Raw genomic sequence first — 26,222 nt, 5'->3', positions numbered from 1 at the left:
GGATGCCTGCGTGTGTCTGCGTGTGCCCCTCTCCCCGTGTGTAACCCTGTGCGTGTGTACTCGCACACCTCCCTCTCCCTTCTCTCTCCCGCGTGTCTCTGTGTGTGTGTGTGTGTGTGTGTGTGTGTGTGTGTGTGTGTGAGCGCGGGGAGCGCAGCGCGGAGCCGGGCGCAGCAGCAGCAGCAGCAGCGCGGTGTCCCCAGCCCCGCGGCCGGAGGAGGAGCCGCGCCGGCAGCCCCGCGGAGCCGCCGGGCGAGCGCGGCCGCACCGAGGCGCAACAGGCGGATGGCGGCGGGCGGCGGGCGCTGAAGGCGAGCGGGGCGAGGCGGAGGGGCAGGGAAGGGCAGGCGAGGAAGGGCAGAGCGGGCGGGATGCGGGCGGAGGAGCCGCTGGCGCTGGCGGCCCCGCGGGCGGGCGGCGAGGCGGAGGTGGAGGCGCCGGGCGAGGAGCGGAGCGGCGGCAGCTGCTGCAGCAGCGAGCGCCTGGTGATCAACATCTCGGGGCTGCGCTTCGAGACGCAGCTGCGGACCCTCTCCATCTTCCCCGACACGCTGCTGGGAGACCCCAGCCGCCGGGTGCGCTACTTCGACCCGCTCCGCAACGAGTACTTCTTCGACCGCAACCGGCCCAGCTTCGACGCCATCCTCTACTACTACCAGTCCGGGGGGCGGCTGCGCCGGCCGGTCCATGTGCCCCTGGACATCTTCCTGGAAGAGATCCGCTTCTACCAGCTGGGCCAGGAGGCCATCGAGACCTTCCGGGAGGACGAGGGCTTCATCCAAGAGGAGGAGAAGCCTCTGCCCCAGCACCACTTCCAGCGCCAGGTCTGGCTGCTCTTTGAGTACCCCGAGAGCTCCGGGCCGGCCCGGGCCATCGCCATCGTCTCCGTGCTGGTCATCCTCATCTCCATCGTCATCTTCTGCCTGGAGACCCTGCCCGAGTTCCGCCAGGAGCCCAAGAGCCCCCAGCCTGGCTTCGGGGAGACTGCGCCGCTCGGGGACGAGGCGCTGCTGCTGCCGCCGCTGCCACCGCCGAGCGGGACCCCCCCGCCCCTGCGTCCTGCCGCCGGCTCCGGCCCGTTCTTCACAGACCCCTTCTTCCTCATCGAGACCCTGTGCATCATCTGGTTCTCCTTCGAGCTCCTGGTGCGCTTCTTCGCCTGCCCCAGCAAGCCCGAGTTCTCCCGCAACATCATGAACATCATCGACATCGTGGCCATCATCCCCTACTTCATCACCCTGGGCACCGAGCTGGCTCAGCAGCAGCAGCAGAAGCAACAGCCCGGGAGCAGCAGCAACAACGGGGGCCAGCAGCAAGCCATGTCCCTGGCCATCCTCAGAGTCATCCGCCTAGTCAGAGTCTTCAGGATCTTCAAGCTCTCCAGACACTCCAAGGGGCTGCAGATCTTAGGGAAGACCCTCCAGGCCAGCATGAGGGAGCTGGGCCTCCTCATCTTCTTCCTCTTCATCGGGGTGATCCTCTTCTCCAGCGCTGTCTACTTTGCAGAGACTGATGACCCTGACTCGCTGTTCACCAGCATCCCTGATGCTTTCTGGTGGGCGGTGGTGTCCATGACCACCGTGGGCTATGGGGACATGTATCCCATGACCATTGGTGGCAAGATTGTGGGCTCCTTGTGTGCCATCGCTGGTGTGCTCACCATTGCCCTCCCTGTCCCTGTCATCGTGTCCAACTTCAATTACTTCTACCACCGAGAGACTGACCACGAAGAGCAGTGCCAGTACACCCACGTCACCTGCGGCCAACAACAATCACCCTTCTCTGAGCCCAAGAAGGGGGACAGTAATCAGTCCCTCAGCAAATCTGAATTCCTGGAAGCAGAAGACCTGGAGTCCATGAAATATTCCAACTTCATTCCTCCCAATAACCAGGGATATAAAGAGAAGAAAATGCTGACAGAGGTGTGATGGGTTTTGTTGTCTTGGGTCCAGACACGGAGCTGCAAGCTGCTGTTACAGTTGTCTTCCTACAAGCAGCTGGATCTATTCAGCATTTACATGCCAGACTGTGAATTGTGATACCGTAAACAGAATGATTGTGATAATGGGCTCTTCTGTCCTGATTTGCTGTTTCTCATTACTGTGTGCAGGCAGAAATGTTCTTGCTTTATTCCGTGGAGTGCTAGCTGTCGTCCCCACTCTCTTGCGCATTTCTTTCTCTGCTTTTGATGACTGCTTTGATCCAACATTAGCTCCGAAACCAAGCCTTGTTACTCCACTAGCAGAGAAGCCCTTGCCACTGCTTCAGCAGAAGGATTCAGCAGAGTAAACAGTTAAAGGGGCTACAAACATCTGGCTCGAGCAGTGCCCTCGGTCCCTGTGCCAGCGCAGTGCCCTTGGCTGTGGGATCAGTCACGCCTGCCATGCCATTGCCTTTGAATAATGGAAACGCTGCAGCCAGGATCACAGGGAGCTCTGCAGCTGTAGGGGAAAGCCAGCAAGCAGATGTCTGCCTTCTTTGCAACCTTTGGCATGCTAAAAGATCCTCCCAGTTTGTGTTTCAAAAAAAAAGAAAAGATGCATAAATCTAAAAGCTCTTTGCTACTTGCGACCATACATCATGTATCAAAAACAGGCTTAAAGCAATCAACAGGCTTGGTGAAGATTCTCTGTGTTTTGAGCTTATCTCAGCCTTATTTATGCCAGTGCCCTGGTGTTAATTGGCTTTTATAGTACCAACTTAGTCTTCATAGTGGTAAGTGCCTTCTGGTGCAAGGCGCGTTGGAGTAAATTCGTTTGTTATCTGCAGAGTTCATCTTCACACAGTAGCATTTAATGAGATGTGCTTTGTGCTTCAGATACCCAGGACTGTATTCGGGCATGTGAGAGCAGTCGACTCCACTGCTGTTTTTAACTGAGCATTTGTGTAGCTGAGGGAAGTTTGCATGTTGGTGTTTTGTTGACGTGGCAGAAAAATCCTAACCACAGACAGCTCTGCACCTGTGCTGTGCCAGGATCGAGCTGGTTTAGCAAGTCCCAGGCGTAAAATGCCCCAGGGCGAGCGTGTCAACGTTTGAGACTGAGCCTGGCACGGATACAAACTTCCCTAAGCTATCTGCACAAAGGCAGCAACATTCTCCACACCCTTTGAATGAGGGGAGAAACAGCGAGCCCTGAAGAGATGCTTTTGCTGTACTGCTGGCCTAGCCAGTTCCTGGTATTTCATGGATAGGAGGGACAGCAGTGTTTTTGCACTTGGTTTTATGAAAGCAATTTGTGATGGCCATGCAAAATATGCATAGCTTGGTCTGCAGTGCCGGGTTTGCCAAGGGACCAGAGATTTCTATCTTCAAATGCACGTTTTGCTTCCCAGATAATTTCATTAGTTTCAGTCAGCTCTGCCTTACAAAAACGTTTCAGGCGCTGCCAGCAGGTGAGAAAGGGAAATGGATGCTTTTGTATTCTACTGGCAGGTTTTCCTGCAAGGAGAAGTCTTTCTTGTTGTAATTCTAAGTGTTTATTCTGCATTCACATGCCTGCATGTGTATGAAAGCAAAGGCAGCCATTAACGCCTTGCATCATACTGTATGAAATGCATATTGGAATGTGCTACATATTGCATGGGACACGTGTAATGCATAAACCAGACATAATGCCAGGGGGCAAAAATACAGAGAATAGATTTCATGTATATATTGTGCTTTTCAGCCATAAGACTAAGAATGCTAAAGGCACATCATAGAATCATAGAATGGCCTGGGTCAGAAGGGACCTTAAAGATCATCTCTTTCCAAAGAGGGACACCTTCCACTAGACCAGGTTGCTCAGAGCCCCATCCTTTAATATAGTCAGAACTGGCTATAGAACTGGTTGTGAGTTGGGGTCTGTTTGCATCTTCATTACCCTGCCTGTTCTCAGTTGTCTTGAGATATGGCTCCATGCCTAGAGTGCTTTTATTGTGGCCTCTCTCCATCCTGGCCCTGCTCATATGGTAGAAGTTGTTTGTGCAAATCCTAGCTACTCCATTTCTCCAGAGTCCTGTTGCCTTCTCAGATGTTTTTAGTGTGCAGGGATCTCCCCTGGGGTCAGCACACAACCATTATATTAAAACCTCTGTGTTCTCTTCTCGCTGAAATCAGTAGGAAAATGCCACTTGTCTCAGTCTGGGAGACATGAGTTTGATGTGGTGAGGGCTCATAGCTCAGAAGGGTTTGCCTGAATAATGCCTAATTTCTCTTTGCTTCGTGGGACTGAGGCAAAGGTTGTGAAGGTCTGAGCCTTGGGGACCATTCTGCATCCCCAGACATGTGTAATCAGCTGGTGGGTAAATTGTCCTAGTGCATAAGTGGGACTGAGGGCCATGGTGGCATCTCTGTTGATTTTGCATGAAAGTTGTCCAGTTCTTAGTGTGTCTTAGTCTCGGTGATGTTTAGTTGTGTTTCCGGGTCACCTTAATGAAATCTTTACTGTGAGGCCAAGAGAGGGACTTTTCTTCAAAATTTGTGTTGCTAGAAGCTAGCAAAAGAAGCTGCTATTTAAGAGGGGTGTTTTGAGGCTGCTGCCCTCTTCCAGCAGAATGCCCATGTTTGGGGATATGTTATGCCTGAGTCTATCAGCTGATAAAAGTTCCCCCAAAGTAAGATATAAAAAACTCAGGTTGAACACAAGTTCAGGAGGAGTCATGAGACATGTTGAGCCTACGTCAGAAAGTTCCTGTGCTCATTTCTCCCCCTGGGCTTGCCCCTGTTGGCCCTGCCAGGCAGGAGCCCTCCCTGCCCAGAACAGGTTGTTCTCCTGACCAGCAGGACAGACAGCTGGGCACAGAGACTCCAGCAAGAAAAAAAGATGTGAGGCAGATCACTGGTAGCACAATCCCAGAGTATCTTACACACATCCTCTTGGAAAGAGGTGTCCTGCCCTTGAGTGAGATCCAGCAGTGAGTTTCTAGGTGCAATCCAGCAGTGAGTTTCTAGTGTGTTTTGGAATCTCCCGCCCGCAGATCGTACCCAAGGTGCGAAGGAATTCTGTGGTGAACAAGGCAGCTCTGTGCAGTTTTTGTGAGCCACGTTTGTCAGTTCTGTAAAGAAAAGTGCACATGAAAATGTGTAAAGCAGGAGTGCTGTTTGCTCCCTGTGTTTCCTGTGTTGGCTCTAAGAGAAATACAGAATGCCAACAGAAGCGTGGAAACTGTAACCTTGGGACTCATTTGGGGCATGCAAATCCTTCTCTAAGCACCTCCTGAAAAGCAGCGAAGTCCCAGAGTCATCAGTAATGCTATGTGTTATACAACTTGCGGAATTTGACATTTTTTAAGGAGCCTTCAGATCTTTTTTCACATGACTGAAATGACACAGTGGCACCCGTGCCATTGACTTTACCAGAGGTCTCGCACCACCAAATCACAGAGATGCTTTCAAAAACCTTACCTCAAGTTGTCAGCCCGTAGCACTCCCCCCTGGCTGCTCAAAATGCAAATCTGTTTCCTTCTGAAGGTAGAGCACATCCCTGTGAAGCCAAGTAGGCACCTCCAGGGAGTTGTTTCCATAACAACCTCCAGGACTGTTTCTCTCTGAGCTGTGACTGTGGCTACAAGCGAAAGCACTCGTTGGGTATTTTGTGTTCAGATGTCAGCACCTTATCTTTCCAGGTGTTTTCTTTGCTTACTGGAGCCAATCCCATCACCTTATATTGTGTACTGCTGCCCTGACCAACTTCAGGTGGGCAGTTTGCAGCCTTTGAAAGCAGGGAGTGCAAACCCGGAGATGAGAAGAGATTTTATTTGTCCATCCCTGCGGACAGAGAGCTGGAGAGTGTGTGAAGGACAATCTGAGCACTCAGCCAGGGAGCTGAGGGGCAACTGGCCTGTGAATGTAGAGTTATCTGGGTGCCAGCTGACGAGGAATACAAGCTCAAGCATCACATTAAAACCCCAGAAATTCCTCTTGCAGCAGTCTCACTAGGAAATAGTTTTGCAGTGGAAGAGACTATTGCTCCTTCCTGATCCTCTGGCTGGTTTGTGACAGTTTGTTCCCCTGATAATTTTCCCACAGGATGTTTTGCACCAAAGCAGGACAGGGCAGAAATCATCTCCTTGGAGGTGGGGAAGGAAGCAAGGAAAGAAAGAATTTTACTGAGGACACAGGTGTTTTTTTAATCCACATCAAGGACTGCAGGCATGAAAGGTGTGAAGACCTGTTTTGTGGTGTTTTACTGGTGGATTCCTGCACTTACCTCCAAGATGAAATTCCTATTCTGCTCCTTCCTGGAAAATGTTGGAATTCGGGATTTCTGAGTAATTTTCTGTTTGGGCCTTTTGATCCAGCTTTCACAGATAAAAATTCACTGCTAGAGCAGCCGTGGGGGTGAAGGTGACTGGACTTGGTGTTCTCTCCTGGGCCCTCTCATTCAGAGGTCCCTATGGAGATAAAGAAGAGTGAGTGTAAAGAAAATTCAGGGCAGCAAGAGACAGGGTAAGGACTGAAGTGTCTTCCATACGGTGATGGAAAGAACAGCATCAACCCTAAAAGCAAAGGAACAAACAGCTCCAGCATCTGCTGCTATAGCAGAAATAGGTAAGGTTTCTTTTTGTTCTGGGAAATTAACGACCAAGAGTTTCTTGAGATTAATGAGGAAGGATTTCCTAATTAAGATTTGCAGCCTAAAGGGAGAATCTGGTTCTAGGTGAAGAAAGAAAGATAATTATAAACTACAGAAATGTAGTATGAGCCAGATCCTCACCATCTGCTGATTCAAGCTGGCAAAACTCCTTTTAGTACAACTACCTTGCATTATATCGGGCTCCAACTTCAACCTTCTGCATCAAATCCTAGCATATGTACTGTTTGTTAAACTGCTTCTTTTTGTTTGTTCTTTTCTTGAGGTCCTGTTTACATCAGGGAAGGATCTGCAGATTACAGCAGGAGTCAACCACAGCTTTCCCAAAAGCTCTCATCTGACTCAAGTTCCATGTAAGTCCTACTAAACTCAGCAGAGCTGAGCTTAACTTAAAGTTTATATTGACAGAAGTTAAGAGCAGCAGCATTTTATGCACTTATTTCTCAATGGTGGAAAGATGTGGACAGATTTATGGGGAATTTGAAGATACTGCCCTCCCTGGCAGCCCTGTGAGCACAAGATAGCTCTGTTTGTGCTGCTGTAACCAAAAGCACAGCCTTCAGCCCTTCATCGTTGCTCTTTGAAGTTTGCACTAGGGACAGATCCCCTTCTGAAGGCATTTGGAGCCGTGTTATCAGCAGGTTCACAGGAGAATGCCTGAATTGCAGGCACCTGCGTTAGGCATAAGGAGGGGAGCAGGTGCTGGCAAGATGAAAGGCCTTAATCCTCTGATGGAAGGAACCAGGGGATGCTGCGTGTCCTTAGCTGCCACCAAAGACAGTGGTGGAGGAAACTGCCTGCCAGCTTCAAGGAGCTCTTCCTGTTCAGGGTGGGGTCCTACATAACACAAGACCCTACCCAGGGAGATAAATCCAGAAAAACGGTTTTGGGGAAAGCAGACAGGGATGGTGCTAATTAGCAGTGCAGCATATGCTGTTAGTACATGTTAATTCCATGTGCTTTTCCCTCTTTGGATGGGTTTTCCCTTGCTCCAGGGAAGTCTGTTTGAGGCTTCAAAGAACTTGAATATCAGAACATGGCTTTACACTTTGGGAAACTCATAGCTGAGACCAGTGTGGGTTTGACAGTCCTATATCATTCCCTGATGAACCCTCACCACTGGAAGTATCCAGGTTGTCTGTAGTGCCAATTAATAAGAGGAGCCCAAGCAATAATTGAGCTTTTCTGTGCACAATTTCTTTTCAGTGAAAGGAAAGAAAGGATTTGCAGGAGGGAAAGTGCTCATCAATTTCCATGATCACCATAAATACTGAAGCTGTGTTGACTATTCATTGGAGATAAGAATTAGGGGAAACTTTCATCTTCACACAAAATATCATTGAAAATTCAGCAAGTCCTTCTTTGGCTTCATTTTCACTAGATGAATATGTTTATTCAGTGGTGTAAAATTTTGGAAGACCCATAGTCAAAAAGTGGCATAAATCACAAATGTATCTATTTAATTGCCAAATCTAGCCCTTGTGTGTTTAAAGAAATGAGGGGCCTTGATTCTGCTCTCTACCCAAGGTTAGATAAATGTTTCCTTAGGACTGTGGGTGGTATCACCCATGATTTAAACGAGTGTGAGAGAAGGATCAGGCCCAAAGAAGAGGGCTGTAAGTGCACATGACTAGGCTGGATCTCTTTAGGTGGTGTAGGTACACATTGGTCCATTCACCTAAAAGGTTGTATAGAATTTTACACCAATAAAAGGTTTAGCTTTTAGAGTACATATTGGTTTATCCTCTTACATTCTCTGGAGGGAAATCAAATGGTATTTTACAAGAAAACTGGAACATTACCGTCCCTTCTTGCTGCTCCTTGATGCATCTGTTGTTTTCAATTAGCTTGATGGCATCCATTTTCAGAAAGCAGATGCTGCCCTCTTTTACACTGGTGCAATTCTGGAATAACTCCGCTGACGTCAGTGAAGTGACTCCAAATTTATCCCCGGTGAAAGCAGAATTGGACCACAGTCTCTTTGTTTTCCTCTCTGCTCTGGAGCTCTGGGGAAGGTGTGCCACTGCCACACCATAAGGTGAAGGCGAGTGCCTGTCTGCTGTGCTGTGCTTGGCACTTTTGTGTCCTTGACACCCCCCCTCACGTGCCTGGCTGGAGCATGAGCCAGGCTGGCCTGGGGCATGCATGGCCACCACATTCCTCCTGCTGAATGGAGCACTTGCTGGCTCTGGATTCCTGACCACTCTCCATCTTAGCTTCCTCTTGCCTATATATGTTTCCTAAGGAGACAGAGTTGTTTAAGCTGAAGAAATGTAGTTGCAATTCTTAAGTAATAGAACAACAGAAGGGTGGCAGAGGTAGATGTGGAGACAAGCTCTGCGCCTCCTACATTTTTCTGCTGTCAGGGCTATGTGAAAATCATTGCAGTCCTGGCAGGTTGGCTCTGCATCTGCTGGTTTCAGAGTCTCCATTTACAGGGGGTACTAGGTTTGTAAAAATGGGGCTTCCCTGCTCTAAGTCTTCTGATCTCAGCAATGCCTTCCCTGAAGCTGGACAGAAATCTTTGTGTAAAATCATTAGTTTGCTATAAGGGAAAATACCACTGGAGATGGGACAGATGAGGGTGAATAGAAGGAATATTTGTGGAATCATAGAGTGGCCAGGCTTGGAAGGGACCTTAAAGACCATCTCATTCCAACCCCCAGCCATGGGCAGGGACATCTTGATTGCTCAGAGCCCCATTCAGTCTGGTCTTGAATATCTTCAGGGATGAGGCAGCCACAGCTTCTCTGGGAAACCTGTGCCAGGGCCTCCCCACCCTCACAGGGAACAATTTCTGCCTCATATCCCATCTAAACCCACCCTCTGTCAGTGTGAAGCCATTGCCCCTTGTCCTGTCACTCCAGGCCCTTGTTAAGAGTCTCTCTCCATCTTTCCTGTGGGCTCCCTTCAGGCACTGCAAGGCCACACTGAGGTCACCCCAAAGCCTTCTCTTCTCCAGGCTGAACAACCCCAGTTCCCTCAGCCTTTCCTCCTAGCAGAGCTGCTCCATCCCTCTGCTCCCCTTGGTATCCCTGCTCTGGACTGGCTCCAGCAGCTCCCTGTCAGAGTGCCAGTGTCACTAACTGAGCCACCAGAGTAATGCAGCCATAAAAATCAAGGTACAGGTCTTGGAAAATCTCGGGACAAGCATGTTCAGTACCACCTGGGAAATTTGAATTCTGCAGGGCCTCATCTGGAATGCTGTGTGCATTGTTGGTGACCTAAATTTGGTCAGGCAGGATGCAGAGAAGAACAGCAAGAATGATCAGGTGGATGGAAACTGCTTTGCAAGTGGAAGCTGGAAGAGCCTGACTTTTTTAGACCAGCAAAAGACTGACAAGACCTCTATTTAGGAAAATATTGGGGTAGAGTAACCAAAGGAGAAGAAAAATATGAGAAACTGTGAGATCTTCCTACATTTCTTGTGTCTCCAGATCATTTCCCATACTGCACATGTTTACCTACAAAACGCCAAATCCTGGTGATTTTACTATTAAATACTTGGAGTTTGTGAGTAGGAGGGAGAGCTAGGGGAGGAGCTGTGAGTTTCGGGAGGTATTTTTCCTCTGTGAGACTGAGGGGAGAGAAAGAAGTCCTAGGAGTGGGGTAGAATGGCACAGGGGATACCACATCCCTCCAGGAGCTGGTCTGGAGGCAGAGAGCAAATTCACACCCTTTAAAAAACCCACCAAACTCTGTTCACTGTTCTTCCCCTCAGCCTGGAATGGCTGCTCACCTGGTCCAGTCTTTTCTCCCTATCCAGAGCTCTCCAGCTCTTTGCTGACCTTCCTCCTTCCTGGAGTCTGTGGTCATTCCTCACTACCACGAGCTCCCTGGAATCACTGGAACATTGCGTCTAATGCTGGGAAAAGCCTTGAACCAGCTCTGCTGCAGCTCAGCTAGATCATCTGATTGGAGCAACCTGCCCTGGTGGGAGGTGTTCCTGCCCCTCTGGCAGGAGAGTTAGAATGAGGTGATCTTTAAGGTCCTTTCCAACGCAAACCAGTCTGTGATTCCTTGATTTGTTGCAAAATTAAGCAGTGATGTAGGGTCTTCAACAACTGCTGCTCACAGAATCATTAAGGTTGGAAAATACCTCCAAGATCATCAAGTCCAACCTTCAGTGGAATAGCACAATGCCCAGCAGACCATATCATGAAGTGCTGTGTCCACTCATTCTTTGAACACTTCCAGGGCTGGTGACTCCAGCACTTCCCTGGGCAGTCTGTTCTAATGCTTAACTGCCCTTTCAGTAAAGAAATTTTCCCTGATATCCAACCTGAACCTTCCCTGATGCAACTTGAGGCCCTTTCCTGTTGTCCTGTCACTTGTTCCCTTGGAGAAGAGGCTGACCCTCACCTGGCCACACCCTCCTGTCAGGGAGTTGTGGGGAGCAGCGTTGTTGTGTAGAAGGTCAGAGCAAGTGATCCTGATGGCCACCCTGGCCTGAGGAGATGAGCAGAATAATTTCCTATTGCAGGCACTGGTCTGACATAGACAGAACAAAGCTTCACATTTGCTCTCTTACCTCTCTCAAATCATTTTCCCTTGTGGAGGTGAATATCCCCTTAAGCTCAGGAGGCAGAAAAATATTGACTGAGGTGGGAGCTTCATCTGTCCATCCAGCTCTGTGTCACAGAAGTGCCAGGAAGGAGCTGTCCTTGACTTTGTCCTTGAGCCTTCCTGCTTGTTGATGCTCTTTGTTCACTTCAGTGAGGAAACTATTGTCTTTTCTATCTCCAGTTTGGCCAGCCAGTTCTGCTCTTTAGCTTTTCTCCTGTGAGAAGAAAGATGGTGAAGGGCTTGGAGGGGAAGCCACACGAGGAGCAGCTGAGGGCACTTAGTCTGTTCAGCTGGAGGAGACTGAGGTCAGAGCTCACAGCAGTTCTGCAGCTTCCTCACCTGGGGAAGAGGAGGGGCAGGCACTGATCTCTGCTCTGTGTGTGACCAGGGACAGGACTCAGGGAACAGCTGGAGCTGTGTCAGGGAGGATTAGGTTGGATATCAGGAGAAGATTCTTCCCCCAGAGGGTGCTGGGGCACTGAACAGGCTCCCCCAGGGAATGGGCACGGCCCCAAGGCTGCCAGAGCTCCAGGAGTGTTTGGACACCGCTCTCAGGGATGCACAGGGTGGGATTGTTGGGGTGTCTATGCAGGGCCAGGAATTGGGCTGGATGGTCCTTGTGGGTCCCTTCCAGCTCAGGCTGGTCTGTGATTCTGTGATTCAATGAGGGGAAAAAAAGAAAAGCCAGGCAAAGGAAATATTATGAATATCCATGCACATCCTGAAAGCCTGTGAATGCAGACACTACTTGTGCTCTATCAGTGACATTGGCAGGATGGTGCAAACAAATCTGGTGGCCCTTAAGATGTCTTAAGAGCCTGTCCCAAGCACTTGGCATCATTTGAGTTATGGCAGCAAGCCACATTAGAAAGTAGTTATAAGAAATACACAGTAAGCCACAGAGTTTGATTTGAACCATGAACACAGAGTTGCATTTATTTCTGATCTCAGTTCACTCACAGAATTATGGAATAGCCCAAGCTGGAAGGGACCCTTAGCAGTGTGTAGTTCTCAGGCTCTGAATTACTCTCATATTTTAGCGTGTCAGAAATAGCACTGTCTGGCACATTCCTTTTAGAACTGTAGACTATGGCCTTTCATGCTTATGACAAAGCAATTGATCTTTGTAGTCTGTCCTTGGAACTGACTTTCAGAAACGTTTTGTAGAGTATTCACTCTCGCATTAGTCTGGTATTTGATGTTCTGCTACTGTTTTCAGCAGTGGACTGCAAACATTTCTCTAGGACATCTTTCCATCAAAAGGTGCCCCTTCCTCAAAATCAGCAACATTTGTGACAGAAGTTTCATTTCACTTCACCTTGGTATTCTTTACAAAAGGCATGTTTGGAAAATTTTGTAATGTGCGTGATCCCTTTCTTTATATTCTGAATGTTTTTTGACTTTTATTTTTTTTAAAGAAAATGTATGTAAACAAGGAAAATTACAAAATTTTGCCCTTTTTTTTTTTGCTGTTGTGGTTTTGGTTTTTTGGGTTTTTTTTTTGGTTTTGTTTGAGTTTGTTTTGTTTATTTTTGGTTTTTTTGGGTTTTTTTTGTTTTTTTTAACTTTGATCTGGAATGAAAGATATAACATGGATTTGGGGTTTGTGTTTGTTTTTTTTTTTTCTTTTGGAAGGGAGGGGATTATTATTATTTATTTTTAATAAACTTTCTTTTTTAAGCAGTGTAGTGGTAGGCATTGGTTGTTCCTGTTCATTATCAGTGTGGCTCCACTGTCAGCTCCAACACTTCCTTGAATTCAGTTAGGTGATACTCAAATGCTCTAGAAGAGATGGAATGCCAGGCCAAACCTCTTGGATACTACAGCATGTATCCTGCGTGACAGAAGGGATGTTCCAGTGCTTTGGCTATGGCTGGGCCAAGCCAGTTGTTCTTTTCTGCAGCTGCAACACCTGCCCAGGTGAGAAGGTTTTTTTGATGAGACCAAGCTGCTTTTCCAGCACAGTTGGACTTGTTAGAACATGTCATTCTGAGTTCTGAGCTCCTCCTGTTCCCACTCAGCTGGTCAGCTTTTAGGATCTTTTTATTCCGAGATTATGTAATAAGAAAAAAAAAAAATTTAAAAACTGCAAAAAACTTGTTACTAAAATTTTCTGGGTGAATTGAGAATGGAAGGAAAAGGTGCTATCTGCAGAGGGCTGTAGCTCCCCCTTACTTACTTTTGTCTTGGCTCTTTAAAAACCAAACCCATGCAGAACTGTGAGCTGCCACTAACACTTAGCTAAGGGGATTTCAGAGGAGATGAGTTGGGAGTTCTTTGCACAGTAACCACTAATCAGCATCCCCATAGAAGATGTCTGAATACATATTGATCAAGCCAGCTGCAGCTGGGAGGGGTTCTGGAGGCTGATGCAGCTTTCCTCTCCATCCTCCGTCCCCAGTCATGGGAACTGTGTAGAAAAACCACCCACTGGTACTTCTGGCCTTGGCATTTCTGCTTGTTAGTAATTGCATCAAAACGTGGTGTGGGGTTTTTTGATAGTTACGAGACTACTTAGGAAGGAAGGTAATTAAATACTGGGCTTGGGGTCAAGGGGACAGTCCCCAGTACTGTCACGTGGCCTTTGGATGTCCCGCATATCTCAGGGCCTCAGCAATAAGGTGGGACAGTATAAAGCCATTCAGTACCTTGTTTTCCCTAAACCTTTTAGACAGGGAGATCTTTCTGCGTGCTCCTCATCTCTTCCCTGACACCTGGATAATGTCAGGCACGGCTGGGGACCTCTCCTCCCTCAGGACAGGGTGTTCTGTCACTGCCACAACAGCAGTAGCAGACAGATGGGCAGTGAGGATGAAAAAAACCACAGGAAAATGTTTGTCCCTGTGCATGGAACACCCAAATGCTGACAAGTCCTGCTGCTCCTGGCTCTGTGCTGGGCTTGGGCCATGCTCATCTGATCCCTGTTTTCCAGGCTCAGGCACAAAACACTCGGAGCAGGCCCCTCGTTTGTGACTCTCCCTTCCCTTGCAGGCTGCCTTATAATTAAAAGTATGCAAAAATGTTTCTGTCTGACAAAGCCCAGAGCTCACTTAACTGCAAGGTAAATTGAAAGCTCCTGGAATGCTCCATGGAGATAAGAGGCTGACATCACTTTTCCCAGCTGGTCCAGAGGAAGGGAATTGAAGCAAGTTCTTCTCTTTTACCCCCTGAGTTTCCCTCAGGGACCAAGGTGTTAAAACAGCAGAAGAAAATATGCTGCAGGTGGGAGGAGTTCACTGTCTCTTTCAGAGATTTGTGTCAACTCTCCAAGCATGAAGGACTGGTACTGAGCAGTCAAATCTGCACTTTGAATCTGGCAAGGTTGGGGGTTTTTTTGTAGATTTTCACTGGTATTGTTAGGAAGTAATCCTCCTAAATGCTTTGGTAGTTTTTCTTCCTTTATGGTATTTCAGAGGGATATGAGGATACATAGAATAGCAATTACAGCTCTTCATGGTTTATATTTAGTCATATATTGGTGATTCAGAAGCAAGCATATGTAAAAAGGGCCAGATGAATCCTCTTGCAAATTCCTTCCTGTCCTATAGAACATTTAGGTGCTGGAGTCTTACAAGCAATGCATGAGTCTTACAAAAACCTTATGTTTTTGGAGAGGGACTCTTGTCACGTCTTTGTGTCCACCATGATTGCATGAAGAGGTGTTTTTGATGGCTGAAATATTTTAACAGCCCTGCTGATGCAGAGACTTGGTTTCAGGCAAATGGAGCCAAATTCTCAGCTGGTGTTCATACATCAGCACATTTTTCTTCTGATGCCAACTAGGCAGCGTGGAACAGGGTGGAAGCCTTTTTTTTATAATTTAAGGGGTTTTTTGGTCTATTTACCATATCGTTGGGGAGCAAGACCTGTTTATCTTGGAAATTCAGTGTTTTGAAGTGTAACTAAAATTCCCATTTGAATGTTTTTTGAGTTCTGGCTGTCAGATATGCCACAGCACCATGCCAGTCTGTGGACAGACTGATGCTCGCAGGCACATTCTGCGTTGGGATCTGGGATGGATCTAACATTTCATGTTTCCTGTACCTCAATTCCTCTGGCTCTGGAAGAGAAATAACATTTTTCTCTCCTCAGCGTGCAGTTGGGTGTTTATCAGTGGTAAAGTTCTAGATACACTAATTTGTCTCCAGATAAAGCAAATGGCCATTTTTTTTCCTGCAGGGAATCACAAGCAGGTGGTGTGAGGCAGGCCTGGGAAGTTAGAACCATAGAATCACAGAATGGCTTGGGTTGGAAGGGACCTTAAAGATGATCTCATTCCGATGCCCCTGCCACAAGCAGCGATATCTTCCACTAGCCCAGGGTGCTCAGAGCCCCATCCAGGCTGGCTTTGGACACTGCCAGGGATGGGGATAGGAGCTAGATGTGCAGCTGGGGCAGCAGGTTACTCTGAGACCTTCAAGGAGCTTCTCTGATGTGTTTCTGATTTCACATGATTGCAACTTCTGTAGAGGCTATTGTTATTTTCACAGCTGGAAACAGGATAAATGGGATGTTGACCCTCTTTACTTGCTTCTGTTAGTGTTGCTTCTGTTAATGCTATTTTTTTTAGGAATAAATTGTTCCCTGTGAGGGTGCTGAGGCCCTGGCACAGGTTACCCAGAGAAGCTGTGGCTGCCCCATCCCTGGAGGTGTTCAAGGCCAGGCTGGATGGGAATCCAACCTGGGATAGTGGAAGGTGTCCTTGTCCATGGCAGGGGCACTGGAATGAGATGATCTTTAAGGTCCCTTCCAAGCCATTCTGTGATTCTCTGAATATTTCCCTGTGCCTCTACACATCTTTCCCTCCTTTCTGTCAATAATTGGAAACTTCACTACTGGGTCTTCAGGCAACTACAGTGGCAGCATAAATAGTTAACTAAACAGCCAGGCACTCACAAGATACCATAAATTCACACTTCTAGAACTTTGATAGAAGGTGGCATTTAAAAAAATGCCAAAACACACCATGGCCTTTGGGAATTTTTTTCTAGTGACTTTAGTGAAACAGAGTTGGAGCAATAGTAAGTGCATTTCAAAATCCTGCCTCTTGTTCCAAGCAGCAGGTCAGGGAGGGATCCTGCCCCTCTGCCCAGCCCTGGGAGGCACAGCTGCAGTGCTGTGTCCAGTCCTGGGCTCCTCAGGACAGGAGGGACAGGGAGCTCCTGGAGCGGGGCCAGCAGAGGCTGAGGAGATGATTTAGGGCCTGGAGCATCCCTGACAGGGAAAGGCTGAGGGAGCTGGGGCTGTCCAGCCTGGAGAGGAGCCCCAGCTGAGAGGGGCCCTCAGCCCTGGGTGTCCCTGTGTGCAGGGAGGGCTCCGAGCAGGGCCCAGGCTCTGCTCTGGGGGGCCCAGCCATGGCACCAGAGGAACGGGCAGGGACTGATGCCCAGGAAGTTCCACCTGGACAGGAGGCAGAACTTCTTCCCTGGGCAGTGCCTGAGCCTCCCTCACAGGAGACATGAACTTGCTGCTTGTATTGCCATTGCTGGGTTTGATCATAGAGGAACCCTAGGGACAAGGGGAGAGGTAAGGAGTGGAGATGACTATGGCTACTGCCACAGTCATGGCAGGAATTCCCTTGTCCCTAAGCCCCTTTCCCACATTGCTCATCAGCAGCTGCCATCCTGGCTTCCCAGGGCTGGGGTGGAAGCAGAGCAGGCAGCAGGACCGTGGCTGTTTTGCCGTCCCCAGCAGGCTGTTGTCCTTAGCAACTGCTGTCTTTGCCTCTGCTGCAGAGGGATATTCCAGACCTTGTGGCATTATGCTCAGTGTATAAAGTGGGGGAAGAAGAAGGAAGGGGAAGGTATGTTCAGGGTTTGTTTTGGTGCGATTTTGTGTGCTGGTTCCCCTGGGATGTTTCAAAAAGGCATTTAGGGCAGCAGTGAAGAGAAGAGAGATGAGGATTTCACGGGGGCTAGCAACTGAGTTAAAGCTGATAAGGAAGGTTGGATTTGAGTTTAGTAAAACTGTGCTTGCTTCAACTTCTCAGCTACTTTAAGCTGAAAACACTGACCTTTGTGGTCCTTTCCAAAAAATTTAATAAGGACAAGCGTAGCTCGTTGAATTTTAATTTAAAGTCTGACTCTGCAGTTCTCCCAAAATATTGCTCTTGAAGGGCTGCTTTCTGAACCAAGGGAAGAGTCTAAGCCCTGTGTCATAGGCTCCTCCAGCACTGATGAGAAGGCTTTGAAACCTGATGCACAGCCCAAATTTTATCATCTGTGGTTTGGCTGCATCTTTGACCCAGAAATGGGAAAGGATTGGGAAACTGAGTGGGTTCTGTGTCAGCTGAGCCAGAGCTTATGTGCCAGGTGTGTCTGTGCATGTGAAGGCTGGGTGGACATCAGTGCTGGAAAGCTGTAGGCTCCCAAACTGCAAGGTTTTTACAGTGATCTGAAGTAAAATGCAAATGGTGGTGTGGTAAATAGCAAGACTGTGAGGTAGATTTGGGTTTGTACAGTACTTTGAAGTGTGATGTAAGCAATAGCTGGTCACAGAACCTCAGAGTAGTTAAGGCTGGGAAAGACCCCCAAGATCATCAAGTCCAGCTGTCTGATGCCCACCTTGTCACCCAGCCCAGAGCACTGAGTGCCACATCCAGTCATTCCTTGGACACCTCAGGGGTGGCAACTCCACCACCTTCCTGGGCAGTCCCTTCCAATGCCTGACAGTCATTTCAGTGAAGAAATTCTTCCTGATGTCCAAACTGAACCTCCCCTGGCACAGCTTGAGGCTGTTTCCTCTCCTCCTGTCCCTGTTCCCTGGGAGCAGAGCCTGATCCCCCCTGGCTGCCCCCTCCTGTCAGGGAGTTGTGCAGAGCCAGAAGGTCCCCCCTGAGCCTCCTTTGCTCCAGGCTGAGCCCCTTTCCCAGCTCCCTCAGCTGCTCCTCACAGGTCTGGCTCTCCAGGCCGTTCCCCAGCTCCGTTCCCTGTTATTAATTAACCTCAGGGTTTCCTGAATACAATTTCTCAGCAGCAAAAGCAGGAGTTTTTCTGGAGGGTTGGTGTGTAACTTCCAATAAACCCTTTTCTGGGGGGAAGGTCACTGATGTTTATTCCAGCAAAATGCCCACAGAGAGAGAGGTGATCTTGCTGGGCAAAGACATGCACCGGCATGGGAGAATCCGTAGAATTCTGCTGAATGCTGAAAAGCCTGAAAATTCAAAGGAAATTTGAATACCGGTGGGAAAAAGTCTGAGTTTGGGAAAAATACTGACTGTTGCTGTCAGGAAGCAGCCCCAGGAGCCCGGGAGGAGTTTGTGGGGTGTCACAGTGCCATCCTGTGGGCCAGGGAGGTATGAGACAAGGAACACCTGCACGGGTGACCCGCAGTGCCAGAGGGTGTTGGCAGCTCCAGTGGGTGTTCGCTCACTCCCCACCAGCAGGATATGGGAGAAAATGGGAAGGGTAAAAGCTGAAAAACCCCTGGGTTGGGATAAAGGCAGTTTTATAGGGAAAAGTCTGCCTCAGCATTTATTAATCCATTTCCTTTGCTGCTGCAGTTCTACCTAAATAGCCAGGGCCTGGGTGTTTTTTAAGCTGAGCATGGAGTGAGCCCCAGAGACAGCAGCAGTGGTCATCATGCCCAGGGCTGGGCCTCTCGCTTAAGGCTTTAAGCAATATATGTAGTGAGGCATGGGCTGCTGGCATGTGCTGGATGGGCCTGAAGCTTGAGACAGCCTGAGTGGCACTGTAGTTTGCCATAGATATGTAGAGAAATGCAAGATTTTCTGTGGTTTTTTGTCTCCAGAGTTAGCTCTGAGGGAGCTGCTTTGGTGGCAGCTGAGGACAAGCACTTAGCCTTGGGTTGGATTTAGGGAATGGATGTGGGACTTGGCCACATGGTACATTTTCTGGGGCAAGTCAGTGTAGCCTTTGCACAATGTCATTAAACCCAACAATGTCCTTTTCATGTCAGAATTAAACACAACATGTGCTGGAAAGTCGGGATTCCTCGAGGGAGTTCCAGATGGCTCCCAGGGAGAGAAGTGTGAGCTGCATATGGCCAGCGCTGTGTGGGGTTAAACTGGGGGTTTTATTTGAGGAAGAATGGTGGAATGTTGGGAATTTCCTTGAATATTTTGATTCACTCAGTCAAACTAAAACAACCAATCTCACATGAGGCAGTGCTGGATCTTTGCACTTAGTTACACCAGCTGATTTGATGTGTCCATTGCATCTGTGTCCTTTGTTACAGCGGGACACTGGAAGGAGTTCATCCTCTCATTAGGAACAGAGCTGCTCACTTCACAATCCCGCTGCTCTTTTCTGCTTCTCTGCTTTCAGACGGGCACTATAAATACATTGGATCTGGTCTGTTTAATCACCTCTCCCTTATCTCTGCCCAGTGTGATAGCCTGGCTGCCACTGGGGTCTGTCCTAATGAAAGCGAGTAAAATTTGCTTCAGTGGAGTTACATCCACTTGAAGTAACTTTCCCTACATTTTTGCCACCACCAGGGATACTCAAAGCCTGAAATTATTCTCAGTTAACTTGCTAGAAGTTATTTCTGCCTGTATATCTTCTTACTTGCATGTATAGTCTGAATAGGATTGCATTTCTCACCACTGAGGGGGATTCCAGGACCTTGCAGGGTAGCAGGAGGCAGCAGTTTGGTTTTAAACGTGACTTTTATTCCATCTTTTCAATTCATAAATGTAGAAGGTGTCTGAAATGGGGTTGAAAAGTTGCCCAGTTGAGTTTAGATGCCATTTCAGAGCATAGTCCAATTTTTCATGTTTCTGGTCTCAGAAAACCTCGCTGGAGAGTGTTGAGCTATTTATTTCGAATTTAGGCATCAGTATCAGGCTCTCAAAATTAAGGATGGAGAAATGGGTGCCCAAAATTAATCCCCTGCAACCCTCTACACATACACAAGGTCCACCTTGTAAAAAACAACAGCAGTGTAGTAGGTTTTGTTTCTGAACAACACCTGCATTTTGCTTCCTGGAATTCAGTCCCTTTAGAGCTCAAGCTGAGCATCCAATGTCATTCAGCATGTGGGAAATTCTTGGTTTAGTTTTATACTTTAAATAGTATTTAAAAGTAATTAAGCAATAACTGAGTAATGAGTAAGTCATAGGCAAGGAGTACTTCGGTACTTTGTTTATCTTTTGCTTCACATTTGCCTTCATGCCCATTCCTTTTAGGTGCTTTATCACTTTTGCATTTATAGAGTTACAGAGATAGAAAAACCTTCTTTGGTCCACCTGCCACTCTTCTGGCCCAGTCCAAACTTTTCCTATTAATTTCTCTATGTGAGTGACAGTAATCATTACTTTAATGGTGCCTTCCAGCACTGTCATAAACTTGGATATAAGATGGTTTCATGCCAGTCCCTCTCTGCTGGGCTGTGCTGGCTAAACCCAGGCTTAATGGGCAGATTTAACATGTGAGGTTTGCTATCCTGTGGCCACACTGGTTGGGTTTTTCCCAACATTTGCAGTGTTGAATGATTGTTTGTTCTGCTGTAGCTGAATAAAACAGCTCAGTTATACTTTCTAAGCTGTTTGCAGAGATCTGCTTAAGGCTGTGGTGTTTGATCCCTGAAGATGCTTTGTTTATACAACACCTGATGAAAGGTTGTCCAGAAAAACTTAGACTTGGGCTTTTCGATTTACAGGTAATGCTAAATTTGAAAACCTGTTTATGTAATTCGTTACCTTTTTATTTAGTGGGACCACTTCTTATGCACAACCCTTGCTTTGGACAGGGAGGTAACATTACACACCTTAAACATGCTGCACTTCCAGCTCAAGAGGAGTCGTGTTTGCTGCCCAAGAGTTTTCCTAAACAAATTTACAAACCATAAAGGAGCAGGAATCTTCTCCCTGCAGGTCAGAAACAATCTGTAAGAGAGTGTATTTTACAATTTCTAAGCATTTTTTATTATTAATATACACAATGGATAAAAGGAGATCCTAGATAGCAAATATTGAATATTTAGACTCTCATCCTCTCCTCTTTCTCAGTGGAACATCTCTACTAACTTTGGGGAAGACCCATGTCAGATACATCAGTGTAAAACTAAAGCTGTTCGTTCACTCTGCTGGGAAATCCAGGGATTTGTCATAGGTTCAATTCATGCAGCTGCTGCACACATATCTTTCTGCCTCTGAATTGCCTGATGGGGTCTCTGCCTTACCAAACAATCACTGGGATTCAATTATTGCTGCTCTGACTCTCCTGAAAACTGTGAGCTGGCCTCAGCATCTTGATTTGTTCATCCTCTGTAATCCCTGGAGTGAAAACTCTCCTCTCTGACATATAAATCCACAGGAAAAACCTTGACATGAAAGAAAACTCGCTGAGGGAATTTTGCTTTGAAGATCAGCACATATTTAGCCTGGAAAGCAGAGATTGCTCACAACTGTGGTGAACTCAAAGCCAGCAAGTTGTGCCTTTTGTTGGTAGACCTGGCTTTTCTTTGTCTTAGAAAACTTTTTGAAGAGCAGATACAAATGTGTTGATGTATATTTGTATTTATGTAAGGATGCATATTTATATATTTTTTGTGCTGCTGACATTTTCTCCTTTCTGAACCTAGGCAGAGCTCTTGACAAATCTTGTTCACTTTGTGGGTTTCTCCTACCTCTGATGTTCCTCCCACTTCTTTCTCCTCCTTTGGGCTTTGGCAGTGTGACAAACAACCTTCTGGCCCAGGGCTTTCTCACTGCCACACTTTTTACAGCCTGTTCTTGTTCTTTTTCTGGCTACTTGAGTCATTGCCAAGCAGTAGCAGGAGCTGTGGGAGCTCAGGGACTAGAAAGTGTATGGTTTTCATAGTGGAATAAGCTGCTTTCGAACTCCTGCACTGAGTGGGAAAGGGAATTGTGGTAGAAAATGCCGTGTGAAACCATAAATGGTGCAAACTCCTTGCAGTGCAAGGCTTGAGCTGCTCAGCATTTCAGCAGGCACAAGCTGGATTTCTTTAAGCTCATTCCTAGCCCTGCTCACACAATTAAGTCTGGACCTCAGAGTTTTGTTTAGCGCTCAGGAGCCCTGAAATGATGAATTTACTACCGCATCCTATCCGTGTACCTGTGGTGGGTCGACCCTGGCTGGATGCCGGGTGTCCCCCAAAGCCACTCTGTCACTCTCCATCCTCAGCTCCAGAGGGGAGAGAAAATATCACTAAAGACTCCTCACACTCCTCCTGTGGGCCAGTGTGGGATCCCTCCCATGGGAGTCAGTCTTCCAGAAACTTCTCCATCGTGAGCCTTTCCCATGGGCTGCAGTTCTCCATTATCTGCTCCAGTGGGGATCCCTTCCACAGGGTGCAGTCTTTCATTTATTCCAGTCATTTTTTCTTTCTCTTTCTTTTGTTGTGGAAGACTGCTGATACTTTTAACAACTTATTAATAGCCCTTTAGGTTTCATGAGTCACCAGCACAGATGCAGCTGGAATGGACTGCATGAAAGTGTGACAATGGAGAAGTCCCTAAAGGAAGAAAAGTTCTGGCAGACCCAACATTGTTTCATTCTGTTGTCTAATAAATTGTTTCAGATCTGATTTAATAAAATAAAAATAAAAATTTTCAATTCCCTTACTTGTTTTGATAGACTTTCATGCCCCTGGCATGGAGGGAGGGGCCTATAAGCCAAGTTGTCATTACAGATCTGTCTTAGAACGACCTAAAATTAGATTCCCAGAAAATGGCTCTGGGAATTCCCAAAGTCCCAGTTACAGTAACAGTCAGACCTTGTGTCTCTGTCCTTGAAGAGCACAGCACTGCAAGGCATCCTAACAAATTTTGGAACCCTCTAATAAATTTATTTCATCTCATGCAAGAAGACAGATGTGTAATTCCCAGGAGCTGTAAGGAAAAATTGCCCCCAACACCAATCCCAGTAGGCATCAAGGTAAGCAAAGAAATGTAGCACTTTCCATTTCAGCCAGCTGCAGCTGACAAGAGATTTCAAGTTCAGCCCCTTCAAACATTCTCATGAAGCAATGAACCCTTAGGTTGGTGTGGCTTTACTGTGACCTATGTAAAATAACACCTTTTTCTTGTGCACTTTTTTTTTAACACTTCTTTTGTTTTCCTTGCTAGGCTGGATTCTGGATGCTGGAAGACTGTTGTGTCAGGATGCTGCAAAAGAGGTTGTTGCATCTTCTTCCTGTAGAGTTGGTGGAGTTTCCCTGTGTGAAGGGGGTACAGCCTTTATGGTCAGGAAACTGTTTTCCTTGCTTTGTGTTTTTTCTTGTTGCTGTTGCTTTTAAAGGGGTCAGCAGTCCAGGAAAATGAAACTAAATGTGAACAGGGACTGCAAGAAGGAAGCAGGGAGAATGCCCTACAAGATTCAAATGTGTCTCATTTCTGGGAAAACTAAATAAAGCAGGATTCAACTGCCAGTGGCTAAATAGCAGCAATTTATGAGCTGTTCCTCAAAAGCCCCAGACAAGCACCAAGTCCTGTGGGAAGCTGGAGACTGACACAGGACACCTCCAGAAGAGTCAGCTGTTGAAACTTCCTTTAAGCCTTTTTTTTCAAGTGGAACATCCAGACCTGCCAAATGCATAAGGTCAGCCCTTAGAAGAGCAAACAGCTCTCTCTAGAAAATCAAACAAGTGGCCAAAGTCTGTCCATTTGTCTGCCTGTCTTTTTGGCCTTGGATTACTGTGCTTTTCAAAGCTGTGCTTTTGTAACTTGGATAAAAAGGTAGATGTTTCACATAGCTCTACAAGTAGTAATCATCCTGTTCATGAAAAATATCTGCTGTCTAAAGGATGGGCCCAAACTAGAGGTGTTTCTCATTTACCTACAAAGTGTCTGGCTTCAGCATCTGTACAGTCAGCTCTTGTGAACACGTGAGTCCCTTGCCTGCTCTAACAGAGTTAGTGACTTATTTTCAGTGGTCGTAGCGAGTTTCACTGAAATAGCCCTGTTTGTAGTCTTTTGTGTGATTTTAGGAGACACAATAGTCAGACAATTCTGGAACTGTAATATAAATTGTTCCCAGAAAATGCTCTGAAGTCTTCTCCATTGTGATAAAAACCTCTGCTGCTTTTCAAGCTCCACAAGTCCACGCTGTACTGTGCTGAAAGTGATAGAAAACCCAATTAGCTCTGAAAGGTCAAGGGCAGAGAGTGGTGCTCTGGCCTGGAATTCCCTTCCTTTGGCAGCAGCAAAGGTCAGCTGTGCAGCCAAGTTTCCATGACCACATGTGGATCTAGCCTGTGTGTATTGCCAGCTCTCTGCATAGGAGAGTGGGAGGGGGGCTAAGAAGAATCGATTCTGGAAGGGGAGAGCCTGAGAGGAAGAGTGGAGTTAAATGTGATAGCTGGGATTTTCAGAAGGTGGTTTGATGGATGCTGGGCATCCAACTTCCCTCGAACTCTTTATCAATAACACCCTCTGTATCTTCCTGAGTGACTTTTAGCCTGTCTGGCAGTTTTCAGCATCAGTGTGTGAGGGAAAAGAGGTAGAAGGCTCAAATCAATCAAATCAAATCTCTTTGATTTGGCAGCTCTGGGACTGCAATATCTCCTTATGGCTGCTGGCTGAGGGTCTGGATCTCTGAGGAGCTTCCTGACTCCCTGTGTCTCCCACAGGCTTGTAGGACTGGGCTTAGAGAAATCCTGAGCTGCCAGACTGGAGGCTGCTTCTGGTGCAGCTCTTCTGAGTAGTGCTGGGTGTGGATGTGAGCCTGCAGTCCTGGGGAGGCAATATGCACTCCACAATCCCAAAGTCTCTTAGTGGAGGCCAGATCTGGGAATTCTCTGAGTCCCTGTATCCTGATCTGTGTTTCAAGACCATGTGGCTGACCATGAGTGGCCAGAGCTGCTGTGGACCCTTCTTGCAAGGGCAGTTGCCTTCAGAGTCAGCATAGGTGCAGGCTGCCTTTGGAAAAGTGTGAATATCCTGGGGAGATCCATGGAGCAGAGACCTTGGGCCATACTCTGTGCTCACACCGTCAGCAGGAATGATATTGACTGGGTTGCTTTGCTTTTGGTGTGAAACCTTGCTGTGATGCATTATTCCAAGGAAAACAGCTGGAATTTGCAGGCCAGACCATGTGTGATAAGTAATTCCAGCTCCCTTACTGGAGCTGATTTATACAGGTCAGGTCCAACATTTCTGAGAAATTGTTGATGGTGAGGGTTTTTTTTTTTGTTTGTTTGTTTCACTGAAAACTTGAAGCCTCTCAGATAAAGAACATGAGGTATAGGGGATTTTTAGCTGGATGTGCTTCAGGATGTTTGCTGCATTCGGGCTTTGAGAACACAAATTCTCTGCAGACAATCCCACACACAGTGGGAGACGAAGTTATTGGGCTTGGAAGTGGACCAGGGAGATGGGACTCGAGTGAGCTTTGAACAGCAATCATTGTCATTAGTGGTGGCGCCATAATAAGTGCTTGACTCAAATCCAGCGTTGCACAGGCGAGAACCTGATGAAACCTTGTAACTCGATATTTGTGGTTGTTCCTACCAGTGTGATCCACTGTTGAATAGGCTAGACATGAATAAAATCAGTATTTTTTAAAGTGTTGTGTGGGGGTTTTTTATGTCAAAAAGGCTGGTTGCCCTCTTGGACTTTATTGTGTTCCTATGAAATGCTTTCTGTGGAGTTAGTACGGCTGTGCAGCTTTTTTAGGACAGTCCATGTCCACTTGCAGAATTTCACCTTCTCTTCCTCAGAGGTGGATGCTGCAGTGCTGCACTGAGCTCCTGCCACAGGGAACGATGTGAAGATAATTTGGCCCCCTGCTGGTCCTGCAGGGGTGGTCCCTCTGTTTGGTGACAGCTCTGCCTGCCATCGAGTTGAAGTGATCTGGCTGGAGATCAGTGTAGTGCTGGTGAGGGATGTGTCTGACTCCATTCCAGCCCTTGCTCAAGGAAAGGTGTTTTTGAAGGTGCTTTTCCATCTCCCAGATTCTGTGTCTGGTTGGATACCAAGACAAAACGGAGCCAACTTGGGCGCTCCCCAGAACGTTACCACCTTCCACGTGACCTGTCCTGCTCCATCGTGGTCACTGCATGTGGGAATGCTCAGTGGCAATCTCCAAGTTCCTCCTCACTCAGCTTTTGCTGGCTTCTGGACTCAGGAGCCACAAAGGTAAGCCCATGTAGATGGCA

At 47.4% G+C, this 26,222-nt stretch overlaps 1 protein-coding gene across 2 annotated transcripts; it reads left to right on the top strand.

Annotated features, from left to right (window-relative positions):
* The first annotated feature begins 356 nt into the window (after nt 1-356).
* On the top strand, nt 357-25,630 carry LOC125324711 (potassium voltage-gated channel subfamily A member 6-like). Of its 2 annotated transcripts, XM_048300956.1 has the most exons (4): nt 357-6,532; nt 6,841-6,928; nt 8,444-8,613; nt 23,194-25,630. In XM_048300956.1, exon 1 carries the CDS (start codon nt 372-374, stop codon nt 1,926-1,928), a length of 1,557 nt encoding a protein of 518 aa, XP_048156913.1. In that variant the 5' UTR covers nt 357-371; the 3' UTR covers nt 1,929-6,532; nt 6,841-6,928; nt 8,444-8,613; nt 23,194-25,630. The 2 variants fall into 2 exon arrangements, with proteins under 2 accessions (XP_048156913.1, XP_048156912.1); XM_048300955.1 differs by lacking the exon at nt 8,444-8,613.
* The last annotated feature ends 592 nt before the right edge of the window (nt 25,631-26,222 follow it).

The sequence above is a fragment of the Corvus hawaiiensis genome, chromosome 4 (assembly GCF_020740725.1).
Source record: "Corvus hawaiiensis isolate bCorHaw1 chromosome 4, bCorHaw1.pri.cur, whole genome shotgun sequence".
Taxonomy (NCBI): Eukaryota; Metazoa; Chordata; class Aves; order Passeriformes; family Corvidae; genus Corvus; species Corvus hawaiiensis.
Note: the sequence above shows the minus strand (reverse complement) of the source record. Positions and strands in the feature narration are given on the sequence as shown.